General features: G+C 52.2%; 2 protein-coding genes and 1 pseudogene across 4 annotated transcripts; 1 reads left to right on the top strand and 2 right to left on the bottom strand.

Annotated features, from left to right (window-relative positions):
• Positions 1 to 3584, bottom strand: part of LOC101071777 (paired box protein Pax-7-like) — a 6502-nt pseudogene extending 2918 nt beyond the window's left edge.
• Positions 3585 to 7811: 4227 nt separating this feature from the next.
• On the bottom strand, positions 7812 to 14473 carry LOC101071552 (mitofusin-2). The gene is given in 22 exon segments (XM_029833326.1): positions 7812 to 8624; positions 8902 to 9036; positions 9115 to 9266; positions 9269 to 9313; positions 9610 to 9765; positions 9871 to 10091; positions 10224 to 10326; positions 10872 to 10907; positions 10910 to 10936; positions 10938 to 10964; positions 10966 to 10980; positions 11059 to 11185; positions 12141 to 12262; positions 12343 to 12410; positions 12502 to 12655; positions 12729 to 12836; positions 12907 to 13015; positions 13092 to 13216; positions 13354 to 13516; positions 13626 to 13761; positions 13868 to 14049; positions 14426 to 14473. Coding segments are annotated over 21 exon segments (2277 nt in total). The 5' UTR covers positions 14046 to 14049; positions 14426 to 14473; the 3' UTR covers positions 7812 to 8554.
• Positions 14474 to 17052: 2579 nt separating this feature from the next.
• Positions 17053 to 17904, top strand: LOC115249075 (uncharacterized PE-PGRS family protein PE_PGRS20-like). Of its 3 annotated transcripts, XM_029833341.1 has the most exons (3): positions 17119 to 17194; positions 17258 to 17339; positions 17376 to 17904. In XM_029833341.1, exons 1-3 carry the CDS (start codon positions 17123 to 17125, stop codon positions 17828 to 17830), a joined length of 609 nt encoding a protein of 202 aa, XP_029689201.1. In that variant the 5' UTR covers positions 17119 to 17122; the 3' UTR covers positions 17831 to 17904. The 3 variants fall into 3 exon arrangements, with proteins under 3 accessions (XP_029689199.1, XP_029689201.1, XP_029689200.1); XM_029833339.1 differs by having other exon boundaries at positions 17053 to 17212; positions 17267 to 17904; XM_029833340.1 differs by having other exon boundaries at positions 17258 to 17904.
• Positions 17905 to 18326: the final 422 nt, after the last annotated feature.

Raw genomic sequence — 18326 nt, 5'->3', positions numbered from 1 at the left:
CACACACACACACACACACACACACCGCTCTCAGGATGGGATTTATTCTGGACTCTAGTGGACGTTCCCAGTTAACCCAGAGTCAATAACGGCAGCTGAAAGACGTCAGTCATGTAGCTTTAGTTCATGTGCGGAACATTCCAGTGGGACCAGTACAGGCCGGTGCGGAACATTCCAGTGGGACCAGTACAGGCCGGTGCGGAACATTCCAGTGGGACCAGTACAGGCCGGTGCGGAACATTCCAGTGGGACCAGTACAGGCCGGTGCGGAACATTCCAGTGGGACCAGTACAGGCCGGTGCGGAACATTCCAGTGGGACCAGTACAGGCCGGTGCGGAACATTCCAGTGGGACCAGTACAGTCAACAAATATCCGCCTTTATGCTGGACAAACGTTTATCAGCCTTCATTATTCTGACGATGATTCTCAGCTGTCAGGATCATGAAAACAGCTCAATCATAAATATGAAAGTTCTGTTATTAAAAATGAGCGAGAAGCTGAACAACCGTCAGCTCGGTGCCGCCAAAAACATCCAGCAAATGAAGTCTTTGAGAAGAAAGCAGCAGAAACGTTGAACGTTTGGCCGCCGGCTGAAGCTGCAGCGAAGTGAAGCCGAGAGATGAAAGTGAAAAGAAAGAAAAGGCTCAATTTAATCTGCTCTAAAGCTCTTGAACAGGACGCCGGAGCCAGAGAGGGCTGATGGGATAAAGCTGCTCCTACGGCCTCGCAGCTCTTCCAGCCGCGCCAGCAGCCACCGCAGCAGCACTTCCATTAGCAGCTGTAATGGGCGCAGCTCATTAACCAGTCAAACCAGTCAGATGGTTACTGGGAGGCCCAAATTCAAATAAACACACAGCCAATCAGAGGCAGCGACCCCAAACCATCAGGTCCAGCCAGATGATTAAGAAGCAACATCAATGATTTTACACCAAATCCTCTTTGATCCTGATGCTTCCACTTTTTTCTCTATTTTCTGAGATAAATGTTTAATTCTTGCCTATAAAGTGTCACTTATAAAATATCCAACTTCAATGGATTTAAGTGTCACCCTCTGTTTAACTGTTCTAATCAGTATTAAATCGATTGATTGGTTCGTTTCAAAACGGAAATATCTGTCAGTGATGTCAGAATATGATAAGTGTGTCAGAAATCACATTCAATTTTAAAATTATGACATCGTTTTCACATAAATCAACTTTGGGAATATTTAGGCTCCAAACAGAAATGATGTGAAACCAAAATCAACGTGATCACATTCCTGCCTTTGACCCTGAGGCAACCGTGCACGCGGACAGGTTCCTGGCCCCTGAGACGCGGCGACCCTCATCCGTTCTTTTATCACTAAATCACTCGGTCCACCGTCAGCGCTGCTTCCGGGGGAACGTTTGAGCGGCGCTGCGGGAGCGCGACGCGCCGCCGCGTCCGCCGCCGCCGCCCGCCGCCCGCCGCTCCGCCGCTCCGCCGCCCGCCGCCGCCGCTCCGCCGCCCCGCCGCCCGCCGCTCCGCCGCGCCGCGTCATTAATAATGCAGCGGCTCTGGGGAGGCCGGAGCCGTCTCAGAGGCGGAAATACTCCCAGCGACAAAACGACCAATTTGGGTCCAATTTGTAGACAAATCGCGGCGGAGACTGAGTTCAAAGCAGGAGCGGCCCCGCGGTGCCTAAAGCCCCGGCGCGCGGCGCGGCCTGGTGCCCCGCATGGCCTACCTTTGTCCCCCAGGATTCCATCGATGCTGTGTTTGGTTTCTTCTCCCCGTCTTCATCCTTTTATCACACTCCTCCTCATCGTCCTTTTTTCCAAATCGAGCTCTCAGCACGCGGCTGATCGAACTGACTGCAGGCAAAAAGATGACTTCAGATAATAATAATAATATTATAATATTCAGACAATAATAATAATAATAATAATAATGATAAAAATAATAATAATAATAATAACAATAATAATAATAATAACAATAATAATAGTAATAGTAATAATAATAATAAAGGAGCAGAGGGCGCTTACCGGAGGAGGCCTCACCTGAAGGGACCGTGCTTCTGTCGCACACCCCGTCCTTCAGCAGCTTATCCCGGATCTCCCAGCTGAACATTCCCGGGTTGTCCCGCTTGTACTCCTCGATCCGCTTCTCCACGTCCGGCGTGGCTACCTGCTGCGGGGGGGCCGCGGGGGCAGAGAGCAGTCGGTGAGGGTCGGTGATGCGTTCAAGGCCTTTTAAAATGATTGCTACTAATAAAACATTAGTATTATTATTATTATTGTTGTAATTATTGTTGTTGTTGGTGGTGGTGGTGTTATTAATAATAATATTATTATTGATAATCTTATTGTTGATGTTATTATTATTATTACTGGTGTTATTATTATCATTATTTGTTGGAGTTATTAATATTATTATTATTTGTCGGAGTTATTAATAATATTATTATTTGTTGGAGTTATTAATAATAATAATAATATTGTGGTCGTGGTGTTATTGATTAAAATATTTTTGTTGGCGTTATTAATAAGAACACTGTTTTTGCTGGCGGTGTTATTACGCGCGCTCTTGTGTTATAACCTGCTTAATAACGGTCGCCCCTCTCACCCGGGGCTTGCTGCCTCCGATCGCTCGGGCCGGATGGAGCCCGTCTCTGGTACCGACAGAGGATCTTGGACACGCAGCCGTGGGAGACGCGCAGCTGGCGGGAGATGACGCAGGGCCGGATCCCGTGGTGGGCCATCTCCACGATCTTGTGGCGGATGTGGTTGGGCAGCGGGCGGCCGTTGATGAACACCCCGCCGAGCTGGTTGACGCGTCCCTGTCCCAGCGGCGTGGACACTGTGGGGACAGGACGTCCGCTTCAGAGCTGCACTTTATTCTGCACAACTGAGCCGCGGCTGGTTGCTCCACCTAAATGAGTATAACGGTGATGCTGAGGACCTGGGCCCTCTTCCTCCCTCCGTGTCCGAAGGTTCGGTCCAAGCAGGACCGACCCAGGACACGGAACCAGAAACACCGTCGCGGTTCGGTTTTAATTCTTGACCGTAAAAAAAATCAGCAGCGAGCAGAAAACTTTCTGCTCCGTGAGTGTTTCACTCACGTTCAATTTAGAATTGAAATTAAATCAGATGAATCGGATAAATTAAATGTTTTTTCCAAAAACACACCAATATTTAAATGTTGCGACTGCGGCCCGAGCGTGTGCGTGAGAGGCCCGGAGGACGGGGAGCCTACCTTCCAGAGGGAACCCGGTGCGGGGGTAATTCTGTCCGGGAGCAGGACGCATCATCCGCGGAATGGTTCCTGGCAGAGACGACATGGTACCATTGAGGCGAGGGGAGAGCAGAACCAGGAAGCAGGAGGGTCAGAACCAGGAACCAGGAGGGCCAGAACCAGGAACCAGGAGGGTCAGACCGGAGGTTCTCGCGTTTGAGGGGAACAAGACTGAGAAGAACGCAGAAGATGCCGCCGCTCATGTGTTGACTGTTTGTTCTGCTTGTGAAGGAGTTTCGTCTATTTAACCGAGCGGAGGAACACTTGAGGCTCGGGGAGCAGCCTGGTCCAGGGGGGGGGGGCGGGCGCCGATAGGTTCTCTGGGTCCCCTGGTTCCACTAGGAACAGCTCCGAAGAGTTTAGGCAGCCAATAGGAATGAGGACACACACACACACACACACACACACACACACACACACACACACATCCCCATAAACACACACACTCACACACACGCGCTCACACACACACACACATACACACACATACACACACATATACACAGACACACACACACACACAAACATACACACGCACACACACACTCTCTCACACACACACAGACACACACATACACACACTCACACACACACATAAATATACACACGCACACACATACGTCACATAAAAATGTTTAAATTAATTTCAAAGCTGCAGCTAAAATCTCGTTTCCACATTTGGGTTCAAACGAGTTTTTCTTGTTCCAACCTGAAACAAACATTAAATAAACTTTAATTTGTGTAATTCCCTGTAAAACTCAACACTGTCATAATTACCACTAATATAATTTATTTAATTTAAAACAGAGCTGAAACATTTTCCGGCTCTCTGGATGATTATTGCAAATCGATCTGGACATTAATTTCCATGATTTTATGGAATAAAACATAAACACAAGAGATGCTCCGTTCTGGACGTATTTAAAGAAACATTTCATATTACGACAGGAAATACATGTTTTTGTTGATGCTAAAAAGACTTTTTTGTCCAGGAAACTGTTAAACTGTTTAAAAAAATTAATATTTCGTTCATTTTTAATCAAACCTGCTGTTGATTCCGTCTGAAGGAAGAAAAGCGCGAACAGCGGCGTCCTGAAGGGGGCGCTGTGCGTCACAATGGCTCTGAGAGTGAAGGATGCTGGGAGATGGAGTTTCCTCCTGAGGACCTGAAATGTGTGAAGTTGAAGATGGATCATTTTGTTTTAAACTCTGTCGGTGTTGCTCGTAATCACTTGATTTAGGTTTTTAGATTTTTCCAGCGAAATGAAAATAATTCTCTGAAGCTAATTTCATGATAGCGTTGATTGGAAAGTGTTTGGATTTTAAAGCTAATTTCTGTTCTTTTCAGTCAGAATCTACACTTGCTGATGTCCTTTATCTGAAACTTCTGTACTTTTAGTGACTGTTTTCATGTTCTGCTACTTTAAAGTTCAAATCCAGACAAGTTTTGTTCTTTTCAAATTAGGAACAGTGATCACACGCGATCCTGTTTAGCATGCTAGCAGCCTGGCATCCATCCCATAAACCTGGGATTACCTCCAGATTGGTCCAGACTCCCTCAGATCCTGCAGAACGGGCTCCACCGAGCAGCTCTGGACCTTCAGGACCTCGTTAGTTCAGCAGATATTTCTGTCCAACACGTCCTCCTCGCCATCATGTGACCAGCTTGTTTGCTGCTAATCGCTTCGATACGTTCGCAGATGCCACAAAGAGAGAGTGTGTGAAGCACATGATGCTCCCAAGGTCACCACACACACTCTCCATTGGTCTCACTTAATCGATCATGGTGGCCGAGCGTGAATGAGCCCTCCCATCACAAAGAGTCTCCTCATGTGGTCTTCCTCATCTGAGGAGCATCTGAGGAGCATCTTCATCACCTCTGAGGAGTCTTCCTCATCTGAGGAACATCTGAGGAGCATCTGAGGAGCATCTTCATCACCTCCGAGGAGTCTTCCTCATCTGAGGAACATCTGAGGAGCATCTGAGGAGCATCTGAGGAGCATCTGAGGAGCATCTTCATCACCTCCGAGGAGTCTTCCTCATCTGAGGAGCATCTGAGGAGCATCTGAGGAGCATCTGAGGAGCATCTTCATCACCTCCGAGGAGTCTTCCTCATCTGAGGAACATCTGAGGAGCATCTTCATCACCTCTGAGGAGTCTTCCTCATCTGAGGAGCATCTGAGGAGCATCTGAGGAGCATCTGAGGAACATCTGAGGAACATCTGAGGAGCATCTTCATCACCTCTGAGGAGTCTTCCTCATCTGAGGAGCATCTGAGGAGCATCTGAGGAGCATCTGAGGAGCATCTGAGGAGCATCTTCATCACCTCCGAGGAGTCTTCCTCATCTGAGGAACATCTGAGGAGCATCTTCATCACCTCCGAGGAGTCTTCCTCATCTGAGGAACATCTGAGGAGCATCTTCATCACCTCTGAGGAGTCTTCCTCATCTGAGGAGCATCTGAGGAGCATCTTCATCACCTCCGAGGAGTCTTCCTCATCTGAGGAACATCTGAGGAGCATCTGAGGAGCATGTTCATCACCTCTGAGGAGTCTTCCTCATCTGAGGAGCATCTGAGGAGCATCTTCGTCACCTCTGAGGAGTCTTCCTCATCTGAGGAGCATCTGAGGAGCATCTTCGTCACCTCCGAGGAGTCTTCCTCATCTGAGGAGCATCTTCATCACCTCCGAGGAGTCTTCCTCATCTGAGGAGCATCTGAGGAGCATCTTCATCACCTCCAAGGAGTCTTCCTCATCTGAGGAGCATCTTCATCACCTCCGAGGAGTCTTCCTCATCTGAGGAGCATCTGAGGAGCATCTGAGGAGCATCTTCATCACCTCTGATCTTGTCTACCTGTTAGCATCATTGGAGAGTTACTGAGACAGGAAAAGACTAAATGACTGGTTCTACTGGGAGATAGTGATGAATTGATTCCACTGCTTCACACTTGCGTGAGAAATCCTGGAGGTTTCACTAAACAAGTGAAACACAAATGTTAGCTTCCACGCTAATCCGATTTCAGATGAAGAGAATATTTCCATACTTTTCCCAACATCCATTCTCAGGGGACGTGTGAGTGTCCTGGCCACTGTGGCAGAAGCTCAGTAATCAGGATTAGAGGGGTCATTTGCTACAGATTCCTGGTCCCGACACCCGTCTGAGCCCAGGAACCTGCGGAGAACCTGCGGAGAACTGCGAAGAACTGCGGAGAACCTGCGAAGAACCTGCGGAGAACCTGCGGAGAACCTGCGAAGAACCTGCGGAGAACCTGCGAAGAACCTGCGGAGAACCTGCGGAGAACCTGCGAAGAACCTGCGGAGAACCTGCGGAGAACCTGCGGAGAACCTGCAGAGAACCTGCAGAGAACCTGCGGAGAACCTGCGGAGAACCTGCGAAGAACCTGCGGAGAACCTGCGGAGAACCTGCGAAGAACCTGCGGAGAACCTGCGGAGAACCTGCCCACGTCTCCACAGATGTTCCTCCTTTGTTCTGTAAACATGAAAAGACCAAGTTTAGAATGAAACATACATGAAACGCAAGGTCCAAAGACTTGAAGGCGGCTCCGGAGACATTTCTGATTTCTTATGGTCAGGATATTTCTGCTGCTCGCCGCCGCGCCGCCGCCGGTCCGAAGCATCGCTAACGTCGTCCTTCACAGGCGATTAGAGGGAGAACAAGCCGGACTCACAAGTCGGGCAGAGCATGAGACCTTCATGAGGCTGAAGGCACCTCCGGGATCAATGTTGCCATTTTGTTGCCCCGGCAACGCAGAGCCACCATGCAAGATGCATTTTGTTTGCGGAGATGAAGTCTGAGGCGTCCATTCATCCAGCGATTCTTCACAGGATAAAACTGGATGTTGTGAGGAGGATGAAGATGATGACGAAGATGAGCGCTTCAGTAACAGCTGCACAACATCTGATGGTCCCGTTTGACACCATCTTCACTTTTATGGATCAAAGATGAATTCCCTTTGTTGTTCAGAGGCTCAGCTGTAAAAAGCTGCTGCTGCCGAGAGGAAAACGACTGGAAACATACAATTAACAATTAACATACAATTAACAATTAACATACAATTAACAATTAACATACAATTAATATAAACATAGATTTAAACATGTGTGAGCTCACACACACACACACACACTCACACACACACACACACACACACACACAATACACACACACTCACACACGTTTGAAACGTCTGTTTACCTTATTTTCTGTGGCGCATCGATATTTTTCCTCATGAAAGAGTTCACGGCAGCAGAACACCAGCTCGGACCCTCTGAGCTCCTCCTTTAATCTGAATTCTGATATTTTATTAATTAAACGGCGGCCTCGACTTTATTCGTTCGTTTCACTTCTCACATCACAGAAAATAAATTTGCCCGTTTCACTCGTCTCATTTATTAGTATTTGGGCGGAAGGTTGATATTAAGAGCGGCTGAAATCGTTTTCACAGCAACAACAATCCATCATTCTCACCTTTAATGTCCCAACTTTTATATTCTTTTTAATTAAAAGTGGTAAATGAGAATAAACAAGGAGCCAGATGAGTGCTCACAAACATCACTTTTATTTTACGCACACATGCAGCTTATTCCCATTTATTTACACAATCTGAACTCTTGCAGCAGGTGAATAAAGTGCGTCGTGTCTTCAGCGGAGCCTCCGCCCGCCTGCAGCGCCCCCTGTGTCCGGCTGCAGTAACTGCATGTTATCCTTCCTACATGGGCTGGAGGGACGGTGGCGCCACTCACGGTCTAAAGCTTGTTGGATAAAACCACATGACTCTACATGTTTGAAAAGTGCAAAGCAAAGTTCCACAAAGACACTGAGGTTGTCACGGGGGGGAGGAAGAGGAGGCTCATCTTCACCAGGGACCTCAGAAGACCCAGCTTGGTTTCTACGCCCCCTGGTGGACACATGTTCAACTACAAGCGTGACTGAGAAGCTGCTCAGGATGTTTTTCAGCTTCAGGGCAAAATAAAGAAAGATTTCACTCCTGCTGCTCAATCGTGACGTGAACACGGATGTGTGCACGTGAACACGGATGTGCGCACGTGAACACGGATGTGTGCACGTCAGGCGCTCTGATGAAAGCTTCAGCAGCCTCTTCTCTTCTACCATGAAGGGAGTAAATGACGTGGCCGCTCACATACATGAACACAAACACGTGTCAGCCGTGTGCCGCTGCTACAGTCAATGATGAGGAGAGACGTGCACGCACCCACGCACCCCGCTCTGGGACCACACCTTCCTGCTCCTGTAGGTGGCGCTCTCTCTCAGACGGCGTTCACTTGCTGGGCTGAAGGTACTGTTGAGTGAACATGTTCAGCTCACTGTCCAGCCAGCCGGCCTTGTTCCTGACAACACACACACACACACACACTTCAAACACGGGCTGAGCGCTGCCCTGGGGGGGTGGGTGTGTGTGGGTGTGTGTGTGGGCGCGTGTGTGTGTGTGGGCGCGTGTGTGTGTGTGTGTGGGCGCGTGTGTGTGTGGGCGCGTGTGTGTGTGTGTGTGGGCGCGTGTGTGTGTGGGCGCGTGTGTGTGTGTGTGTGGGCGTGTGTGTGTGTGGGCGCGTGTGTGTGTGGGGCGCGTGTGTGTGTGTGGGGCGTGTGTGTGTGTGTGGGCGTTACCGCAGCAGCTTGGCTTTGCTCTGCAGGTTGTCCAGCAGCTCGATCTTCTTGTTCATGTCCGTGATCTCGTCCTCCAGGTTCTGCCGGGTGACGTCCACCTGCTGGCACAGCTGAGCGAACATTCCCGCCAACTCCCTGATGAGCACAAACGGGACAAACTCAACGGGTTCCATCCTGGGAACGTTCCTCCCAGCTGGTGAGCAGCTCACTTACTGCTGGACTAGGTGGCTGCAGTTGGAGCCGGTGTAGCTGACGATGAGCTGCAGCTTCTCACTGGCGTAGTCCACGAACTGCCTCTTGAAGGCCCTCTCCTTGGCCCTGGTGGTCCAGGTGAGCCGCTCGTACACGTACAGGAAGCCCGTAGAGGGCCAAAAGACAGAGCGATCAGACGCCAGCCCACCGCCTTCCAGATCTGCACACAGCAAACATCTCAAGACTGGAGCAGGGGCTCCTGGTCCTGGACCTGGTCCTGGACCAGAGTCCTTCACTGAATAAAGCTGCCATCCCTCATCATCCCTCCATCATCCAGAAAAGAGACACATCAAAACACATCTGATCTACAAGTGAGGATATGAGTTAGTGTGAGTGCATGTGTGTGTGTGGTGTGTGTGTGTGCATGTGTGTGTGCACGTGTGTGTGTGTGTGTGTGTGTGTGTGTGTGTGTGTGTGTGTGTGTGTGTGTGTGTGTGTGTGTGCGTGTGCGCTCACCACGCCTCCAACCACGAGGACTCCCATGGAGGTACGGGATGTGAGCGAGGCCAGACCGGTCACCATGGAGACCATGAGCTCCTCCTGGGTGACGGAGCTCTGTGGGAATGGAGGCATGCTGGTGCTGACGGGGGTCAGGGCCAGGGACCGGGGCACCTGCGGGGGGGGGGGGGGGGGGGGGGGGGGGCACAGCTCCAGTGTCAGACAGGAAATGACCTCATCACACAGACCCGCTGACGCACCCACACACCAAGATCTCACCTGGTCGCTGTAGCCCATGAGAGCTCGGCGAGTGTTCTTGGGCCCCAGGAAGCGGTTGACCAGCATGGTCCAGCCCAGGGAGAAGTGGAAGCCGATGTCCTCCTGGAAGTCGCTGCACAGCTTGTCGCAGGCCAGGTCGTAGCTGAGGCTGAAGCACTGGCGAGGGACCAGCTTGTCCACCTGCTCGCGCACTGGATGTGGCAGCAGAGGCTTCAGACCCTCTAAAGATGGAGCCAAACAACAGGAACCCTGTCAGGAACACTGAGCTCCTCGCTAACGTCCATACCCACCTGCAGAGTCTGGGTTTGGATCAGGACCTTCATGTGGACAGAGAGGAGCCGGGCGAGTCTTACCGATCATGTCGCTTTGTGTGGCCTGCAGAGAACTGGTGATGGAGGTGGAGCACCTCTCCGACATGTTCTTGCCCAGCCCCTCCTCCACGTGCCGGTGGAGCTCCTAAAAGGAGGAACCATGGTGGTAGAAGGCTGGTCAGGGGGTCATTTCTGACAGCTGACCCACAGTAACTGGCTAACTTCTGCATACGCTCAGACTTTAGTGATGAAGAACTGTCATGTGGGTTTGATGTTCTAGTGCAGAACCCAACAGGCAGTCCAGACGGTTGTTGGAGGAGGCCCTGGGACACTGAGGAGCCTTGCTAATAATACCTGTTAATCCTCCGGTCAGCTGTGGCTCCAGCTACTGACCTGCTGGGTTTGGAGCTCAGGCTGTTCTGAGCTTTGCCACAGGTGCTAATCCAGGGAGGGTTTCTGGCTGTGCTCCATATCAGAGGCTCCAAAGTTCAACAAGAACGTGATGGCCCAACAGTTCTTACACAACACAGGATAAAGGTGGAGCTCTGTCCTGTATTTGGTCCTGCTGTGTGTCCAACACTGGCTCCAGTCTGAACCGAGGACCTCGCTCCAGAAGACCTGGAGGCCTCCAGGCTGAGCCGCTATGTGTGATGAGGACACCGAGAACCCTGGAGACGAGGGCAAACTTACGTTCTTGTAGACTTTGAGCACCACAGATGATGGGTGTGAAATTCCATGTGGAAGTCATCCACCAGCCACATTGAGCTTCCTGATCTCCTCCGCCCATGGCGTTGGACACCTGAGACACCAGCCAAGCAGACGGGTCGTTAGCTCATCTGGGAAAAGCTCGTCTGTGGCCCCTGAAGCTCAGGTTCACCTCTTTCTCCACTTCCTCTGTGATCTTCCTGATCTTGGCCTTGCACTCCACCGTCAACAGGTCCAACTGCTTGTCTATGAACTCCAGGCGGTCCTGGCGCTCCTCCTTGGTCTCGTGACAGTAGAGTCTGGAAAACCACAGAGTTCAGAGGAGGCTCATCGCCCCTCTACGCCCGTCCTGCCCCTCTACGCCCGTCCTGCCCTCTACGCCCGTCCTGCCCCTCTACGCCCGTCCTGCCCTCTACGCCCGTCCTGCCCCTCTACGCGCCCGTCCGGCCCTCTACGCCCGTCCTGCCCTCTAAGCGCCCGTCCGGCCCTCTACGCGCCCGTCCTGCCCTCTACGCGCCCGTCCTGCCCCTCTACGCGCCCGTCCTGCCCCTCTACGCGCCCGTCCTGCCCCTCTACGCGCCCGTCCTGCCCCTCTACTCGCCCGTCCTGCCCCTCTACGCGCCCGTCCTGCCCTCTACGCGCCCGTCCTGCCCTCTACGCGCCCGTCCTGCCCTCTACGCGCCCGTCCTGCCCCTCTACGCGCCCGTCCTGCCCTCTACTCGCCCGTCCTGCCCCTCTACGCGCCCGTCCTGCCCTCTACTCGCCCGTCCTGCCCCTCTAAGCGCCCGTCCTGCCCCTCTAAGCGCCCGTCCGGCCCCTCTACGCGCCCGTCCTGCCCTCTACGCGCCCGTCCTGCCCTCTACGAGCCCGTCCTGCCCTCTACGCGCCGTCCTGCCCTCTACGAGCCCGTCCTGCCCTCTACGCGCCCGTCCGCCCGTCCTGCCCTCTACGCGGCCCCTCTACGCGCCCGTCCTGCCCTCTACGCGCCCGTCCTGCCCCTCTACGCGCCCGTCCGGCCCCTCTAAGCGCCCGTCCGGCCCCTCTAAGCGCCCGTCCGGCCCCTCTAAGCGCCCGTCCGGCCCCTCTAAGCGCCCGTCCGGCCCCTCTACGCGCCCGTCCGGCCCCTCTAAGCGCCCGTCCGGCCCCTCTAAGCGCCCGTCCTGCCCCTCTACGCGCCCGTCCGGCCCCTCTACGCGCCCGTCCGCCCCTCTACGCGCCCGTCCGCCCCTCTACTCGCCCGTCTTGCCCTCTCACCTCTGCTCCTGTGCTGCGATGTGGACCGAGTCCATGATGTGGCGCAGGGCTTCAGAGATCTGCTTGGCTCTCACGGTGTGCTGCTCAAACTTGGTCTTCACGGCCGACTGAGAGATGCATTCCTGCAAGCAGCAGCTCCGTGAGTCCGCTGGCCCGACCCGGCCCGGCCCCAGACCCGGCCCACAGGGTGACATTTTCTTACCTCAAACCGTCTCTCAAAGTTCTGGAATTCAAACATTCTGGCTTGAAAGCCTTCAGCCAGAGCTCCACCTGAAAGCAGACGGCAGGACAGGTGATGCTCCTCCTCTGTGGAGCCTTTAAACCGGACCTTCTGAGCCCGGCATGGTTCTGGCATGCTCACCTCCTTCAGGCATTCCCTGAGCTTTCTGCACACGGGCCTGAAGAACTTCTTTGGCAGACACGAAAAAAATGCGATCGCCGGCCTGAGCCCGGTCCACCACGCCCAGCTCGTCCACCAGGAAGTTGGAGCATCGGTCCATGTGCTGCCGACGGACCTGACACAGCAACCACAGCCCGTTCGCAGACGTTGGGTCAAAGGTTCCGAGGTCAAAGGTGCTGCACACTCACCTCCTCCATGTACTCGGGCTCTGAGGCCGAGGCGTCCCAGCGGTTGTTGAGGATGAAGATGTTGGGGCTGGAGAGCCGCTCGTTGACCTTGTGGAAAAAGGACTTTTCCTGGACAGACAGGGTGCGACAGTCAAACCTTTCCCCCAGCGCACGAGCGCAGCCGGGCTGCCGGGCTCACCGTCTGCATCAGCGTGGACTCCGAGTTGGCCACCAGAACAAAGACATCAGCATCCAGGCAGAAGTTGTCGATCCAGCTGTCCAGTTCTGTGGTGACGTCGATTCCTGGGCTGCAGGAGGAAACACACACGCTGGTGACACCAGGAAACAAACGGGGCATTTGTTGATTTGGATCGCGGCTCGGACCTGTCCACCAGAACCAGATCATCCCTGAGCAGGGCACACTTGGCTTTAGGCCACATGACACAGACCAGACTGCCGGCGTCCAGGTCCTCGTCCTGATGGAGAGCATGAGCCAGCTGGTTGACGGTCTGCAAACACACACAAACACACAACAGGAGTGGAGGATGGAGGACCCGTCCCTGTCCCTGTCCCCTTAGGTCCATCTTCTCTGGGAGCCCAGAGGAGCCGGGCTGAACCGTGAGCTACAGAAGCATGTGACCAACACCTTGATGCTCTTCCTCTCCTCGGAGCCTTCTGTGAGGATGAAGGCCTCGTTGCCGTCGGTGCCCTCCACCCTCAGGAAGCAGTTGGTAGTGTGTCCGATCCCGGACGGCAGAACCTTGTCACACAGCATCGCGTTGATCACCGAGCTCTTCCCATTGCTCGTCCTACAGAACAAATGTGGGACCGTCTCAGAACATTTGAGCACAAGTCCTCCCCACAATGAGGACACTGAGGACAGAGACAGCAGGAAGTCAATGGAATTGACGGTCGTACCTCCCAAAGAAGACCACCTTCATATGCCTGCGGGCCAGAACCTCTCCGATCCCAGCAACCTTGGCCAGGTAGCCACAGACCTCCTGAACCTGCTCCTCTGTGGTGACCGGGTCCAGCTCGTCATTCTTGTGAGTATCTGGTATGTAAAGATCCTTTCTGAGTGTCTGGAGCTTTTGGAACAGATCTTCATGGCAGTCTGCCTGGTGAGATGTTCTCTTATTAATGGAACTGAGAAACGTCACCTTCCAGGAAGGAGGCGCTCTCCTTGATGTAGCCGCTCAGCTGTTCAAAGATCCCGTTGATTTTCTTCTTTGCAGTGACGAAATGCTTGAGTGGCGACGCGTTCACCTCCGCCATCAGTCTCTTATCCTTCTTTCCGTGGAGTGCGTTGGTATTGGGTCGAGAGAACACCAGAGACATGGCACTGGGCAGAGGAATGAGACGCTCCAATAAAGTGATCACCCTCTTAAAGGTGAAGTTAGGGCACAAAGTGTTGACGGTAACTGACAGCGGTCAGATTTATGGAAAAGTTAACATTTCATTTTATTAAGTTGCTTCTGTCCAGCAGACGTGTGTGTATGTGTGTTTTCTGCTATTAGAGTGCATAATCATCTTATTCTTAATTTAGTGCCGTTTTATTGTAACGACATGAAATGCTCTAAAATGCTGAATGCGAGCTGGGGGACACTGAGCCAACAAACGAGCCTCTTTTCAACTCGTGTGGACAGAAAAGCTCATCAACATGCTAAATTTTCCTCACAAGGATGAGACAAAAGCTGGGTTTTATTTAAGTTACTCACCGTGAATGGGGGTCTTTCCTCACAAATGATCCTTTTGCATCTTGATCGGGTTGTAGAAATACCTGAACCGACTGATCCAACCTTGCTATGCTGCTAACTATGCTAAGCTAAGGGGCGTCACGGAGTTCAAGCGATGGCGAATGTCATTAAATTTGATTTCAGCCGTAATTCCGATCGCATAGACTCGGTCAGAATCACAAACGACGTCCAAAATCTATTATTGACCTTGGATTTAATAGTCCAAGTTTGGACGGACCGACTCTGGGCTGGAAAGGACCCGCTCGCGTCGACAGCACCGACCTTACCAGGTAGGCAAGTATCGCGATAACATCTCGCAGTGCACCGGCGTAAATCCTCCGTCAGGAAACAACAGTATCCAACACAAAAAGCGACCCCTCTTCTTCTTCTTCTGTTTTTGTGGCGTCACCAACCGCTCGCGGGTGCAGTACCGCCACCTCCTGGACTGGAGGATCCTCGGGCCTAAATCTGACCACGAGGCCCCGTTACTTCTAAAAATCGCCCTAAATACAACATCCTCTGAATTTCTCCCCGATAACTCTGTAAAATGGTATCTTGTTTCTTTTGAGCATTTGTTGGGACAGTGGAGGACATGTTCCCCACCGTCCACGCCTTCTTAACGGTGCTTTACTATAAGTTACTTCTGATCTCTTTAATTCTTCTCTGGTTTCTAAATAATAATTCAACCTTTCTTTAATCGTGTCTCCATAGAATTGTCTTCAGATGTTGGAGCTTTTGGGCTCTGGCAGACTTGGCTCTTCTACTTTAAACACTACATTATCTAAACTGCAGAAGTGATTTCATCTTTTCCTGGAGTGGTTTTTCCAGCTTTCCTGAACACATTTATAGTTTTGATTATGATTATAGTTAATTACTCTCTTAATTACTCCAGACCTCCAACGCCACCATCTGTGGACGCCTTACACCTTGGCTGTCAGTCTTCTATCACTCCATATGTACATTATGGTATGTATGGGCTGCTGCTGACCCGCCTGCATTCTATCCCAGAATAACCATCTTCAGAAATGCTGCTGCCTCCACAAACGTTTTGATCGCTCCTCTTCTGGTCTGACATGTGGAACCACACCCTCTATGGTTCCGGCCCCCCGTCTCCATCCAGGTGCTCCCCCCACACCTGTGCTGCAGCGATGTGGTCGTACCTTTGTGACACCCCCAGAGGTGCGACGCCACGTTTGGGTTTGTGGACACGTCCAGTCATCGGGGGGGGGAGCGTCCCGCGGCCGTTACCCTCGCCGTCCTGATGCCTGGACGTGTCCCAGGACAAAGCAGCTTGGACACAGTGGAAAACTAAATCATTTATTTTGTATTATCTTTTACCCAGACAATCAGAAAAATGACAATTCTTCCTCTAATCTATGAAGTGATGATACAAACACAAAAACTCCTCTAAGAGAAAGGGGGGGAAAGCTGCAGCTGTAGTGGTTCTGAGCCGACCCAGATGCAGACAAACGTCAGTACTGACCCACTGTAGTGACCAAATAAGCCCAGATTTCTGCTCGTCACCTTCTGTCTCTACATTCAGTCTGGAATGACTCCACGTGAAGTTTAACCTTCAGCTGCAGCTGTTGTGGTGAAGAGGCCAATAATAGAGCAGCGTCAGCTAGCAAAGGCTCCGGAACCGGAACCGGAACCAGAACCGGTCCAACGTGTCAGCACTTCCTGGGCAATTCCCATTGAAGGATGTGTAAATGGAGAGCGGAGGAGACTGAACCGACGTCCCATTCCAGACCGAAGAGGCAGAGCCGATATGTACACGCGGGATTCTGTTCTGAGCTTACAGTAAAAAACTACGGGACTACAAAGTACATGTGCTTCTTCTGACAAAAATAAAACTCTACACAGACATTTCTGCAGTTAGATCGACAGTCTCCTGTCTCTTCTGAGGTAGTAAGTAAGTAAAAACACCATTAAAGGCAAGAATAAAGAACAATACACCACTGAGATATGTGTGTACCTGGTCCTTCAAAGTTGAACTCAACAGTGGTAAAAACTGCCTAATTACACGTTAAAACTATGTCTAATTATTTCTCTTTTGCAGAAAGATATATGTCAAAGTAGAGGTAGAAAGTTTGAATTATAATGCCAATATCTGATGCTAAATAAAGAGTTTAGATTCATAAAAAAAATCTACTTTTATACTTTCAAACTAATGGCACAAATAGGAGCCAAAAATAACTACAAGTAAATAGAAATGAAAGAAAAAGCCACGATTCTACGTGGTTGGAGGAACAGATCAAATGTGGTTAAGTGCTTCAACCCTGTCGAGAGGTCAGACACTCTTCAGAGGCTCGGCAGTAGCATTTAAGACATTGGTGCAACACTCTGGAGCTTGGATCCAGCATCAGACGGTGGCGTGAGGCGGAAGCGGTCGCCCCCGACCAGCCAGCTGTCGTCCTTCAGTCCCCATAGACGCGTCCACGTGTCCTTCGTCTGTCCACTGCAGCGGAGGCCTCTATCAAACATTATTACTCCCCAGCTCTACGTTTCCTGAGATGCTTACAGCAGAGAGGAGGCCAGAGTGTGTGTGTGTGTGTGTGTGTGTGTGTGTGTGTGTGTGAGGGGGGGTGGAACCTGTTGTGTCACCCGGCGCCACATCGTCTCAGGACCGGCGGCAGCGCAGCGTCTCGTGTCCTCAAGTGCTCTGGAAAGGTTGGAATTATGAAGCTTCCTGTTGTTGCTAAGGTCAGGAAGAGCAGAAACAGAGAGGTCCTGGTGGATCAGGGGGATCAGGTGGACCGGGGGGATCTGGTGGATCAGGTGGACCGGGGGGATCTGGTGGACCGGGGGGATCAGGTGGACCAGGTGGATCAGGGGGATCTGGTGGACCAGGTGGAACGGGGGGGATCAGGTGGACCAGGTGGACCGGGGGGATCAGGTGGACCAGGTGGATCTGGTGGACCGGGGGGATCAGGTGGACCAGGTGGACCAGGGGGATCTGGTGGATCAGGGGGATCTGGTGAACCAGGTGGACCGGGGGGGATCAGGTGGACCAGGTGGATCTGGTGGATCAGGGGGATCTGGTGGACCAGGTGGAACGGGGGGGATCAGGTGGACCAGGTGGACCGGGGGGATCAGGTGGACCGGGGGGATCAGGTGGACCAGGTGGACCAGGGGGATCTGGTGGATCAGGGGGATCTGGTGAACCAGATGGACCGGGGGGATCAGGTGGAACAGGTGGACCAGGGGGATCTGGTGGATCAGGGGGATCTGGTGGACCAGGTGGAACGGGGGGGATCAGGTGGACCAGGTGGACCGGGGGGATCAGGTGGACCAGGGGGATCAGGTGGACCAGGGGGATCTGGTGGATCAGGGGGATCTGGTAGCAACGCTCACCATACCGCAAAGTGCTTTATGTGTTCCTTATAGTGAGGACAGAAAAGGTTCTGGTTCTGGTTCTCTCAGCTTATCTGGGGACTTCCTCAGAGCTTCAGGTGCTTCATGTTGCAGGAACCAGTTGCAGGTGTTGGATGGAGGCTCCTCCTGAAGACCATCCCATCATCACCAAGCCTGAAGTAAAGCTTCCGTCTGGACACCTGAGCAGCTCTGAGGTCAGTAGCCTGGCCGGGGGGGCGGGGGGGGGGGGGGGGAGCTGGTTCCACTGGCGACACATGATCCAGTGGAACATGAAGTCCCATCACGCCTGAACGGTTTAAAATCCTAATTAAAATAAAACCTAAGTGCCTTTTCAACTATTAATGCTAATAAAAGAGGAAAAACTACCTGCTGGCTGGAAACTGCAGCTCAAATCAGGAACGCTAAAATCTCAACAGCTGCTGAAACTGAGAACTTTGCTAAACTTCACTGATGTTCCCGGGGGGGGGGGGGGGGGGGGGGCAGCTTCGCCGCCGCCGCCCTCAGCAGA

This window comes from Takifugu rubripes, chromosome 3, assembly GCF_901000725.2.
Source record: "Takifugu rubripes chromosome 3, fTakRub1.2, whole genome shotgun sequence".
NCBI lineage: Eukaryota > Metazoa > Chordata > Actinopteri > Tetraodontiformes > Tetraodontidae > Takifugu > Takifugu rubripes.
This window is presented reverse-complemented; position numbering and strand designations above follow the sequence as displayed.

Coding starts and splice junctions, on each gene's coding strand:
- LOC115249075 (XM_029833339.1), top strand. CDS start 17,123: ATGAAGCTTCCTGTTGTTGCTAAGGTCAGGAAGAGCAGAAACAGAGAG. Junction 17,213..17,266: donor AGGTGGACCGGGGGGATCTG/GTGGATCAGGTG, acceptor CAGGTGGACCAG/GTGGATCAGGGGGATCTGGT.